General features: G+C 39.6%; 1 protein-coding gene across 6 annotated transcripts in view; it reads right to left on the reverse strand.

Moving 5' to 3' along the window:
- Positions 1-7,997, reverse strand: part of SPATA7 (spermatogenesis associated 7) — a 43,195-nt gene extending 35,198 nt beyond the window's left edge. For 4 of the 6 annotated variants that reach the window (XM_027572067.2, XM_027572066.2, XM_027572064.2 and 1 more), the window contains exons 1-2: positions 7,843-7,997; positions 1,797-1,871 (exon numbers count right to left, since the gene is read on the reverse strand). In XM_027572067.2, the coding sequence (XP_027427868.2) occupies positions 1,797-1,871; positions 7,843-7,861 (94 nt within the window). In that variant the 5' untranslated portion in view covers positions 7,862-7,997. The remainder of the gene's footprint in view (positions 1-1,796; positions 1,872-7,842) is intronic. The other 2 variants (XM_027572068.2, XM_027572069.2) reach the window with 1 other exon arrangement.
- Positions 7,998-12,313: the final 4,316 nt, after the last annotated feature.

Consider the following 12,313-nt stretch of genomic DNA (forward strand, 5'->3'; position numbering starts at 1 on the left):
AGCTCATTTTTATAAAATGTTCTGAAAATTAACCAATGAACATACTGACGTATCTGTGATGCTGAATATGTCCTAGCCTTAATCTTGCACTGATAACTGACAAGCTATTGACTACTTGGGTTCAAACCTTTCTAAGACTGAGAGTTTGGGAAGAGATTCTAGAATATAATCTATCATTGTATTTACAAAACTGTTTCTTACTGACAGGCCTCAATCTCGTAAAAATGTTCAGCCACTTGCCTGATTATAAAATGTTAGCATTGTTAATAGTTGAAAAAATCAAATTTGAAACTCAAATACTATGCAAAGATTCTTTTCTGAGAGGCAACTTCTAAGTTTACACCTGAAAACACCATCAGTTTACTGCACTCTTCTTGAAATTTAGGGCTATCTTAAGACAAATACAGTCACAGAGAAATTCTATGACATTAAACTTCTCAATCTCATCTAAACTGTGTAAAAGAAATCTTAGAAATTTATATCAGTATAAATGTATAAAATGTAAATAAATGTAGGCATAACTTTTAAACATTAAAAGCCGATTTTGAGAATACATACATAGAGTTTTAAAAAGTCAACAGCTAAAACGGTATATAAAAAGATTGAAAAATAAGTGAACTTCCTGCCATGACCCCTCTCCTCCCCTCCCAGAAGTATACTCTGCTACTATTTTTATGCATCCTTCTGGGGAAACTCTATGCACAATACAAGGATATACAATATTGATAAGCTTGATACTATTACTACTATTAAAATTTATTGAATAGGTACCGTTCATGCATTGTTCTAAGCTCTTAACATGTGAACACTCATTTAGTCATTATCACCATTTAATAGAAATGGAAACTAAGGTAGAGATATGAATAAGGTCTTCAAGATCCCATAGCTGACGCGAACACAGGCAGCCCCCTACTTAGATCCACTAAACCTATACCAGTTCCGCACATATATTCTTTTTTTTTTTTGTAGTTGCACATATATTCTTAAAAAAAAAGTTAGCCAACTATTTATTGTTGTTCCTTCTGCTTTTCTAATGTATGTATTCTTTACATCTAGTTTTAAATTTTTAGTTAAAAATAATTTTTCAACATTGATGACTCTGATCTATGTGTACATATATTTTATTACAAGAAATAAGTTAACTGAAAATGTGATCCTTCTTTCACTTTTAGAGGAACCAGTATCAAAGATTTTTCATGTAAATAAAGAAAAAAAGACTTTCAATTATTTTGCCTTAAAAAACCCAGAGTTTAAATTTTGAAGCTATCATTATAAAAATATATTTTAAGTTCACATTAAAAATGTAAAGGCTTTAAAAATGTGAAAATACAGAAAATACAGATTTCTTTCTCATAGAATCTAGAAATCCAGTTGGAAAAGTAAAATCACAGGTGTTTACTCCTGATACAAAATATATTTTTCAAGTGCTCTTTTTCTCTGCACAGCTTTCCCTTTTCAGTGCCAGTGTCTTTACTAACCCCTTCACCACTTCACCCAGGAAGGCGTGCCGGAAGCCAGGGAGGTTTGTCAGCACAGAGGAGAGCGGGGCTGGAGCTGCAGGAGGGAGCAGGCAGCGGCCAGGGCCACATCCTGGGCACAACACCAGTTTGAAAGGATGGCTTCCTAAATTCCCTCATCTCAATAATTCCTATAATATTTAATTGTAATTAACAATATGAAGTTCAATACTGATTAAATGAAGTAATTTTTCATCATGTCCTACACTTTACAAATAAAGGAAACAAACAGTCAACCTTTTAACACATAATCTTTTACCACTTAAATACCTCACTTACCATTACTTTTGGTGCTCAAGTGTCCTTTAAATACGCATGTTGGACCGTATCTGGGAAGGACAGAGGTTGCTCTGACTTTTAACAAAAAAATATAAATTGGGATAAATCAAAGGCAACTTGTACAAAAACAACAATATTGAATATTTAAAAATAATAACTGTATCTTTGGTTTTAACTATCAGAACTGTTTAAAATTTTATTCAATCATGATACTAATCAGCAATGATATGACAGACAAAAATTCTATTGCTGTAGAAGATAAAAGGCTTTCTCTTTTAAGAAAATAAGCTGTTTTCAGAACAGCTATACCCTGAGACTTTAGTTTCACTGGATAAAATGATAAATACCTCACTTATGTTATTTGATATATATTAATTTTATTCTGTACACCACTGACCTACCAGATTTTTTAATGATTTGGAGATATAGAAGTGAGATTTTGAGTTAATACATATACATTAACTATTTCAGGTAATCATAAGTAAGTCTGTTCTTAAAAATAATTTTAAGAAAGTAATCCTCTCACAAAGTAGTTTAGTAAATTAGAAATTATACAATGTTACTGTATGTAAAATATATGTATAAAAATATCAGAATCAGAACTTAATTATTAAAAGATGTAAGGTTCATCTCATCCAACCCCCTTACGCTCTTGTTTGGATCCTTGCTATCTCCCCTAAAGCCAGTGTCTCATCTTTCAGACCAGATGGAATGTCAGAAAATTAGATATATACCTCATCACAAAATTAATTTCTCTCCCCTAAAAGTGAATTGTGTTTTGAGGAGTAACCTTCAAGATAAAAGGTTGAGTTATAGATTTTAATGGAATTTAACACGCAAAATAAGAATAGTGTATCCCTAAGACATGTTTTTTTTTTTTAAGATTATTTATTTATTTATTTGACAGAGAGAGACACAGTGAGAGAGGGAACACAAGCAGGGGGAGTGGGAAGGGGAGAAGCAGGCTTCCCGCTGAGCAGGGAGCCCGGACGCAGGGCTTGATCCCAGGACCCTGGGATCATGACCTGAGCCAAAGGCAGACGCTTAACGACTAAGCCACCCAGGCGCCCCCTTAAGACATGTTTTTAAGATGGTAAAATGGTCAGTCGGCTATCAGGTGGGCTGCTATAAGCTAAAAGGTGTGGAAGGGACACAAAATCTGGAAATATGATGATTGAAAATGGAAAGAGAGGTATCGAGACGAACTAAAATCCAGGACCAGAGAACAAAGCCTGCTAGAACAGACTAAAATAAAAAATACTTGAGATCTGATTATCTGAGAAGATCCTTCTCTCTCACAGGCTAGAGGGCAGGAAGGAAAAAAATTAACATTACTTAGAACAAGAGAGGTCAAGGTGATACCATGTGAGTTGGTAATGACAGTCATGAAATTAGCATAGTTTGTTTCTACCAGGAAAGAAGGAGATCTGAGACCTAAACACACAAAGAAAGCAAAATGACCAACAAAACCTCTCCAGCAAACCTTGTTTCTCTGGGGGAAAACAAAGTGTCTCACATTTTGCCTGCCCAAAACCCTATGTCCCTTTATCTGGAAACAGGACCTTCAACTTGCACTTGGGGAACCACTCTTGCCTTACTTTTAGACCAAGTAATTCAAGTAGAGCTTATCCCACAGCTCAGGGGTTGGTATATAACCCACATCTGACCAGTTATGTTTAGTGAATCAGGAATAAGTATGTGATCCAAGTCCAGCCAATGACACACAATCCTGGGACTTTCACTAGAACTATTAGGAAAGAGGTACTCTCTCTACTGGGCTGGAGCCCAGTGTAAGACAAAGAAGCCTGGTACTCCTGGTGGCTGTCTTGTACCATACAGGGAACCTGTCTGAGAATGAAGCCTAACAGACAGAAATGGAAGATGGTAATTTCATTTGATTCCCTGGATCTAACCATGTTTGACATTACTAGACGTTTCTTTACAGGAGCTAAAAATCTCTAAATCAGTTTGAATTGGGTTTCTCCACTTGTAGTCAAAAGCTAATATATTGAATACTAACTGTGTCAGGCAGGTACTGTTCTAAGCACTTGGTAGCTATAAATTCATTTAATCCTTACAACAATCCTATAAGATAGGTATTATCATTATCCCCACTCTTTACCGTGAAGCACAAAGAGGTAAAGCATGTAATTTGCCCAAGATTACACGACAATTGTGTGTAATAGACTCAGATTTTGGATCTGAATCCAGGGGAACTTGATAAATGTTGTATGTTCTGACTGTTCTATCGAACAGCCATTCCTCCACATCTCTTCCTTTCTCGAACCTCCCTATTCCCTGAGAAACAACAATATTGAAATTAGGCCAATTAATAATCCTACAATGACCTCTAAGTGTTCAAGTGAAAGGAACAGTTGCATGCATCTCACTTTAAATCAAGTTAGAAATGATTAAGCTTAGTGAGGGAGGCATGTTCAAAGCTGAGTTACGCCAAATCTAGGCCCCTTGTGTCAAACACTTAGCCAAGTTATATATACAAAAGAAAAGTTCTTGAAGGATATTAAAAGTGCTGCTCCAGGAAACACATAAATGATAAGAAAGTGAAAACAGCCTAATTGCTGACATGTAGAAAGTTCTAGTGGTCTGGATAAAAGATTAAATCAGCTACAACATTCCCTTAAACCAAAGCCTAATCCAAAAAAAAAACAAAAACAAAAAACGCAAAGCCCAATCCAGAGCAAGCCCCCAATTCTCTTCATTTCTATGAAGGCTGAGAGAGGTAAGGAAGCTGCAGAAGAAAAGTCTGAAGCTAGCAGGGGTTAGTTCATGAGGTTTAAGGAAAAGAAGCCATCTCTATAACATAAAAGTATAAGGTGAAGCAGCAAATTATCCAGAAGATCTAGCTAAGATAACTAATAAAGGTGGCTACACTAAACAGATTTTCAATGTAGATGAAACATTTATATTGGAAGAAGATGCCATCCGGGACTTTCATCGCCTCCGAGGAGAAGTCAATGCCTGGCTTTAATGCTTCAAAGGACAGGTGACTCTCTTGTTAGGGGTTAATGCAGCTGGTGACTTTAAGTTGGAGCCAATGCTCATTTACCATTTTGAAAATCCTAGGGCCCTTAAGAATTATGCTACATCTGCTGTGTCAGTGCCCTATAAATAGAACAACAATGCCCATGTAACAGCACATTTGTTTATAACAGCACATTTGTTGTTAGGGTGTTTTGCTGTTGTTGTTGTTATTTTTGGTGTCTCTGGGTGGGCTCAATGGATTTTTTTTTTAAGATTTTATTTTTTACTTATTTGACAGGGAGAAAGAGAGAGAGAGAGCACAAGCAGAGGGAGAGGGAGAGGGACAAGCAGGCTCCCGCTGAGCAGGGAGTCCGATGCGGGGCTCAATCCCAGGACCCCGGGATGATGACCTGAGCCAAAGGCAGTCGCTTAACCAACTGAGTCACCCAGGTGCCCCTCAATGGATATTTTAGGCTTACTGTTGAGACCTACTGCTCAGAAAAAGATTCCTTTCAAAATATTACTAAGCTCATCGACAACGTACCTGGTCACCCAAAAGCTCTGATGGAGATATACAATGAGCTTAATGTTTTCATGTCTGCTAACACAATATCCATTCTGTATCCCATGCATCAAGGAGTAATTTCAACTTTCAAGTCTTATTATTTAAGAAATACATTTCATAAGGCTATAGCTGCCATTCCACTGATGGATTGGGGCAAAGTAAATTGAAAACCTTCTGGGAAGGATTCACCATCGTAGATGCCATTAAGAATATTTGTGATTTGTAGGAAGAAGTAATAATATCAACATTAATATGAATTTGGAAGAAATTGATTTCAACCCTCATGGATGACTGAGGGGTTCAAGACTTCAGTAGAGGAAGTACCTGCAGATGTGACAGAAATAACAAGAGAACTAGAATTAGAAGTAGAACCTGAAAATGTGACTGAATTGCTGCAATCTCACAATAAAACTTTAACAGATGAGGAGTTGCTTCTTAAAGACAAGCAAAGAAAGTGGTTTCTTGAGATGGGATCTATTCCTGGTAAAGATGCTGTGAAGATCGTTGAAATGACAAGAAAGGATTTAGAATACTACATAAACTTAGCTGACAGAATTAACTCCAGTTTTGAAAGAAGCTCTACTGTGGGTAAAATGCTATCAAACAATATCACATGCTACAGAGAAATCATTCATGAAAGGAAGGGTCAATCAATGTGGCAAACTTCAATGTTGTCTTCTTTTTTTTTTCTTCCTTTTTTTTTTTTTTAAAGATTTCATATTTTAAAAGTAATCTCTACACCCAGCGTGGGGCTCAAACTCATGACCTAGAGATCAAGAGTCACATGCTCCACTGAGCATGCCAGGCACCCCCAATGTTGTTTCATTTTAAGAAACTGCCACAGTCACCCCAATGGTCAGCAACCACCACCCTGACCAGTCAGCAGCCTTCAACATTAATGCAAGGTCCCTCACCAGCAAAAAGATGACTACTTGCTGAAAGCTCAGATAATGGTTAGCATTTTTTAGCAATGAAGTATTTTTAAATGAGGGCATGTACATTTTTTTAGACATAATGTTATTGCATACTTAATAGACTACAGTGTAGGGTAAACAAACTTTTATAAACACTGGGAAACCAAAATATTCATTTGACTCACTTTATTGAGATATCTGCTTTATTGCAATAGAACGGATTCTGTAATATCTCCAAGGTATGCCTGTATACTTGAAATTTTACAAACATCCTTTCTCATACTCCCACTTCTGCCATGGGATAGTAAGTAAAAAACAATGGCTCTAGGGGTTCACATTCCTCATCTGGATATAAAGCTTGTTCTGCCACTTACTGTGACCTTCACAAGTTATTTATGATCTCTTAGTTTATTTGCTGTGAAATGAGGATAATACCTATCAAGACATAGCTTGAGAATTATTTCTGGTACACAGCAAGGGTAGCTTATGTTGCAAAATTTCTAAAAACCATAAAGGCACGTTGGTTTGCTTTTTCTGGAATTTAGGTTGACAGAGTGTCATAATATACAGTTTGCTATCAATGAATAGTGATCTACTATATTCAGAACAGCACTTATTTTGACCAATGATTACATAATAAAGGCACACTCATGTTCAAAGTAAGACTTACTGCAAGGAACCATCTAGCAGCTTGGTTTAAGGATACTTTTAAAAGTGATAATTGGGAGGGGAAGGATCTGGAGATTACTTTATCTGGCTTGAGGCAAGAACTCTACTTGCTGACAGAATGTGAAAATGCAAATTATTTGCATTGAGCCAATTCATAGAGATTTAAAGTTATATGGCCCCAAGAGTTCCACCGTGATGTCCACTTGACCCAGAGAGTATTCAGTAAAGTGCAGGTGTACACAGTGATTATGGATTAGTCCTTTGCCACTAAAACTGTAGCCACCAACACTGTATCATTTGGCAGCTTATTAGAAATGCAAAATCTCAGCCCCCACCAGACATACTGAACCATAATCTACATTTTAACACGATTCCCAGGGGATTCCTATTCACATTAAAGTTAGAGAAACCCTGGGTTACTTGTTTCGTGGGGAGGGAGATGATTACAGAAGGACGATTTCATATTTACTGACTACTTAAAATATGCCAGGAGTTATATATTATCTGCATTTAATTTTCAAGAACTCTGACATGAATGTTTCATTGCCACATTCGAGAGATGAGGAAATTGGGTGTCACCCTTGCGGAGAGCAGCGGGGCTTGATCTGGGGCTCTGGGAGGTCTGACTCCAAAGACCAAATTTAGTTCCTCTGCCTCGGAGCCACCGAGGTAAAAAAGGCTGCATGCTCCCGAGTTCAGGCGACCGCGGTTCCAGCAGGCAGGGCCACAGATTCTGGGCAAGGAGGGCCTCGTCCTGTGCGCGGGGTAACACCTGGATCAACAGTGGCGACTGAACAGGGACCCGGAAGCCCCCTGGGCGAAGCCTGGACCCGCGCACCCGCGACCCGCATCCCGGACCCCAGGCCCGGGGTGAGGGCCGGCGCGAGGCTGCCGTCACCACGAGAGCTCCCTTTACCTCTCCGGCTGCCATCCATGCTTAGATTCTCTTGCAGCCGCCGTGGGGACACGGTAGGTCCCCTTCGGTCCTTCCCCGGGTCGGGCCGGGCCCCGCAGCACACGATTGGCGCGCAGGAGCCGGCGCTGGGCCGCAGCTGCTGGAGACCGTCGCCAGGCCGGTTGCTAAGGGCCGGGGCCAAGGCGCCGGGATTGTGACGTCACGGCGCAGGGACGTGCTCTCCCGCAGCCCCGCCCCCGGGGATACCCGGAGGGAGGGCGGGAGCGGTTGAGGGTGGGGGCCCCTGGGCTGGGAAAGTGTCCCAAACGCCTGTCTGTGGCTCTGGGATCTTGCCAGTCGTCCACAGAGCGGCCTCTTGTCAGGAGCCAAGTCACCAGCCCCTGGCAGGTCTTGTCCCCGCGGGAACGGCAGGAGACAAGGTGGCCTCATCTGGCGTCCACGTTCCCTGGGTCCCGGAAAAAAAATCAAACGCAAATGTTGGCTGAGGTCAGGGTAAAATTAACCAGGTCCAAATAGTTAAATTTCAAAGCAGTGCGTGGACATTTGGATTATTGGTGAAAATCCTGGGGATGAAAAAAATCTATACATTCACATCCCGATTGTTAAACTCAATAACCAGTTTGCCTTTCCTTTCTGCTTACAGCGCTCTACCCCTCTTCTCTCCCCACACCCAGCATTTTCGTTTTAAGGCTCCAGTCTGTTTTTCTTTATGCTGGAAGAGAGTTGTAATATGAACAAGGCGTTGATTGGTCTGTCGCTTTCTACAATTTGTTTAATTTTGAGGCAGTTACCTACCTTTGGATCCTTGGAAATAAGATCAGAATAGGGCAGGGAGCATTCTGTAATGTAGCACGGGCTTCTCTTCATTTTGGGCTGGGTGCATAATTCTTTGTTGTGGGAGGTGCCCTGTACATAGTAGGATGTTTAGCAGCATCCATGGCCTCCACCCACTAGATGACAGTAGTAACCCACTCACTCCACCTCTGGTTGTGACAAAAATGTCTTCAGATATTGCCAAATTTCCTTGGGGGAGGGGCAAAATTTCACCCCCTTTGAGAACGGCTGCTGTGATGGAAAAAGAACTGGCTTCGGAGTCAGATATGTGGGACTTTCTGCCACCTCCCAGCTTCAGTCCTTGTTTGGAAACCTCTCTGAGCCTCAGGCCCTCCTTTTTTAAATGTAAATGATGCTACTAACATTGTAGTGGCAAGGATTACTATGTTTACTGCCTGGAAAATAAAACGAGGTTTTCTTTCTCTTTTTTTTAAAGATTTTATTTATTTATTTAATTGACAGAGAGAGAGAGAGAGAGAGAGACAGCAAGAGAGAGAGCACAGGCAGGGGGAGTGGGAGAGGGAAAAACAGGCTTCCCGCTGAGCAGGGAGCCCGATGCGGGCTCCATCCCAGGACCCTGGGATCATGACCTGAGCCGAAGGCAGATGCTTCACTAACTGAGCCACCCAGGCACCCCTAAAATGAGGTTTTCAACACATAATATTTTTCTCTCTTCTAAGGAAAAACTGGGGTATCAGAAAAATTCAGACATAAGGGAGTAAGTCGGGAATCCTATGACAAGGAAAGGGGAATAAGCCAGAAATTCAGCTACAATAACATCTAAACTCCTGGTTCTCTAAGACTAGGAAAAGGAGAAAATTAGACTAAAAATTTGAGGAATGTGTAAGTATGTGTGATGGCTCTGTGGCCCCAACAACAAAGGTCATTTAGAAGGATACAGGGGCAGAGAGTAAGATGTTACACAGAGAAGGAAAACTCTCTTGCCTACCTATTCACTGATGCTTGAAATCCCTATCTAAGAACATGAAGCCTTTTATTCCACTGCTAGCATCTGGAAAGTACCTTGCTTGCCTATAATACGCCTCCAGTAAGCATTTGTTAAATCGAATTAGAGCGAAAGCTTAAAGGGCAAACACCCCTGGGAGAGGTAACACAGTGACTTGATTCACATAAAGGTGATGCCAGCTACTCTTACGAAAGTAAAATTTAGGATGAAAAGTAGATATTGCTTTGGAATAGGAAAGAATCTCCAAGACCCGCAGAGTGTTCTGGAGACAACATTGCTTGGTATCCAACTTCAACTGAAGCCACCTACTTTCATTATTTAAGTATTTTGTTCCAATTCTTTCAAGAATTTACTTTATCTCTCCAATTTTAGCAGCGAACACATTATAATCAGTTTAATTTGTCTTTGGCTTTCACTCGGTGTGTATAAACAAGAGAGGATCCTTTCTGGTTGCTATTCCCAAGAGGCAATTGTGATCATAGGCAGATGCATGCAGCCAGTATGGGCTTATGGTAGAGTTAGTTCCCAGAAACACCCTTCCATTGGTGAGGGATCACTACCAGGTGCAATAGACTTGGAGAATTGGCATGCCTAAAGACATTTTATTGTATATTTAAATATGAATTTCATGTTATGAAATTATTCCAATGATGTATTTTTTATTGATATTTAGAAATTTATATATTTTAGATGGAAAATCTTTTTCTTCCCTAAAGAATTGGCATGCTTACTTTTATTATTGGGTTTCCCTTTTTTTCTTAGGTGACAGGAAGCTTGAAACTAAGATTTATGCTCAGTTGCAATAATTATTCATAGCCTATTTTTCTATTTATCTCTAATTCCCTTTCTTAAGCAGGTGGCTTTTTTTAACGGCTCAATTAAACCTATATTTTATTGGAGGAGCTCTAAACTCTTTGGAACTAGAGATATGAATAAAATAAACTATATCTCACACATACTGTAATATATAGTCTAATACATATAATACATAGTTTGTTTATTGCATTTTATTTTACATTGTTAAAAACATATTATTATTTATACATTTAATCTATATCTTTATAGATAACCCTTAGTTTCATAATTCAGAGGATTCCTGGAACTCATGTTTGTCTGTTGGGACATGCTTAACACCACAGTGAAAATTATCCAATAAATGCAATAAAAGCAACAAGTTGTAAAAGCTGAAGATAATCTTTTTCCATTCACTGGGTTCTTATGAACATATTTTAATCCCTAAAGTCCCTGGAGGACAAAAACAAATATTTAGGAAAAAATTTTTTAAAAGAAATAGATAACAGGGCAGAGTAAGAGAAGCAGAATTACAGGATGGGTGTGCACTTTGTGTTGACTTCAGTTTCAAAACAAAATCCCTTAGGTTTTGGTGACTGAAGAGCACTTGAGACTGTGAGCTATTGACTGTCTCTTAGTCATTCTCCAATCAAAGTACTGTAGCTATTGATTCATCTAATACTAAAAGAGAAAACAGAACTTGCCGCTTGGAGGTATTAGCATGTTATGAAGTAATGGATTAATTTGTTGTTTGTCACTGGGGGGGGGGGCTTTAAGGAAATTTTAAGCTGCATCCCTGTTAGGAAAGCTGCCAAACCGAGGCAATATTAACTTATAAATCTTACTCAAGGAGTATAAGGTATAACCGAAAAACATATTTTTTTCCTAGAGAGAGAGCACAAGTGGGGAGGGGAGGGGCAGAGGGAGAGAGAGAGAATCTTAAGCAGGCTCCACACCTAGCGCAGAGCCCAATGTGGGGCTCAATCTCATAACCCTAAGATCATGACCTGAGCCGAAATCAAGAGTCGGGCGCTCAACCGATTGAGCCAGCTAGGTGCCCCATGGAAAACATTTTTAAAAGTGACTCTCAGGTAGAGCTTTTCCAGTTACAGTTAGTGACACGCATGTTGAGTTCTTTTTTGAGCACAGGAAAAAATGATTGTGTTACCTAAAGGTCCTTAACGGATAAAAAAAAATTTTAATCATTGTCAACCTAGAACTTTGTTTTTCTTAATTTTACTGTTAAAGCAGGGGAGAACGGAATGACCATAATTCTCTATAAAGCAATATGTGCCTAACAGACAAAAGAGAGGGATAACAGGATATACTGACCCCAAATGACCACTCTGCGTTCTAGTAAGGAAGAGAACTTTGATATCTGAGCACAAACACAATCTTGTACACGGAGAGTGATCACTGTCAGAACTATAATGCCACGTGGAGTTTGCCCTGCATTTAATGTGTTCCATTCCATACCTTGTCTTCATTTTTCCCATAGGTGAGAAGAGCGCAGAATTCTGGCTCTATAGGCAGCTTACCTGCTTATTACTAACAAAGGATTCAATCACATGCTGTGCCCCTTAAGTGAAGGCTGCTAGAACTGCTGAGATGAGGCCCACTGACACCTGTCACAGTCCTCCATGGCTCCAGTTGCTCTCCAGCTATGTTCTTTAAATCTTTTTGTCCAATTAAGAGAACAAGTCTCTGTGAACAGAATTTAATCATTCTGTGGTTACTAGGTAACCTGTCCCCATAGCTTAGGAAGAGCATTTTATCTGCTCTTCCCCTGCCAATCAGTTGCCTCAATACATCAGGGGCAATGCTCAGCCTAAAGGTTTGATAATCTCCACCTTAGGTGTTCTTTGTTTACAAGTGGCT

Source organism: Zalophus californianus, chromosome 6 (genome assembly GCF_009762305.2).
Source record: "Zalophus californianus isolate mZalCal1 chromosome 6, mZalCal1.pri.v2, whole genome shotgun sequence".
Lineage (NCBI taxonomy): Eukaryota > Metazoa > Chordata > Mammalia > Carnivora > Otariidae > Zalophus > Zalophus californianus.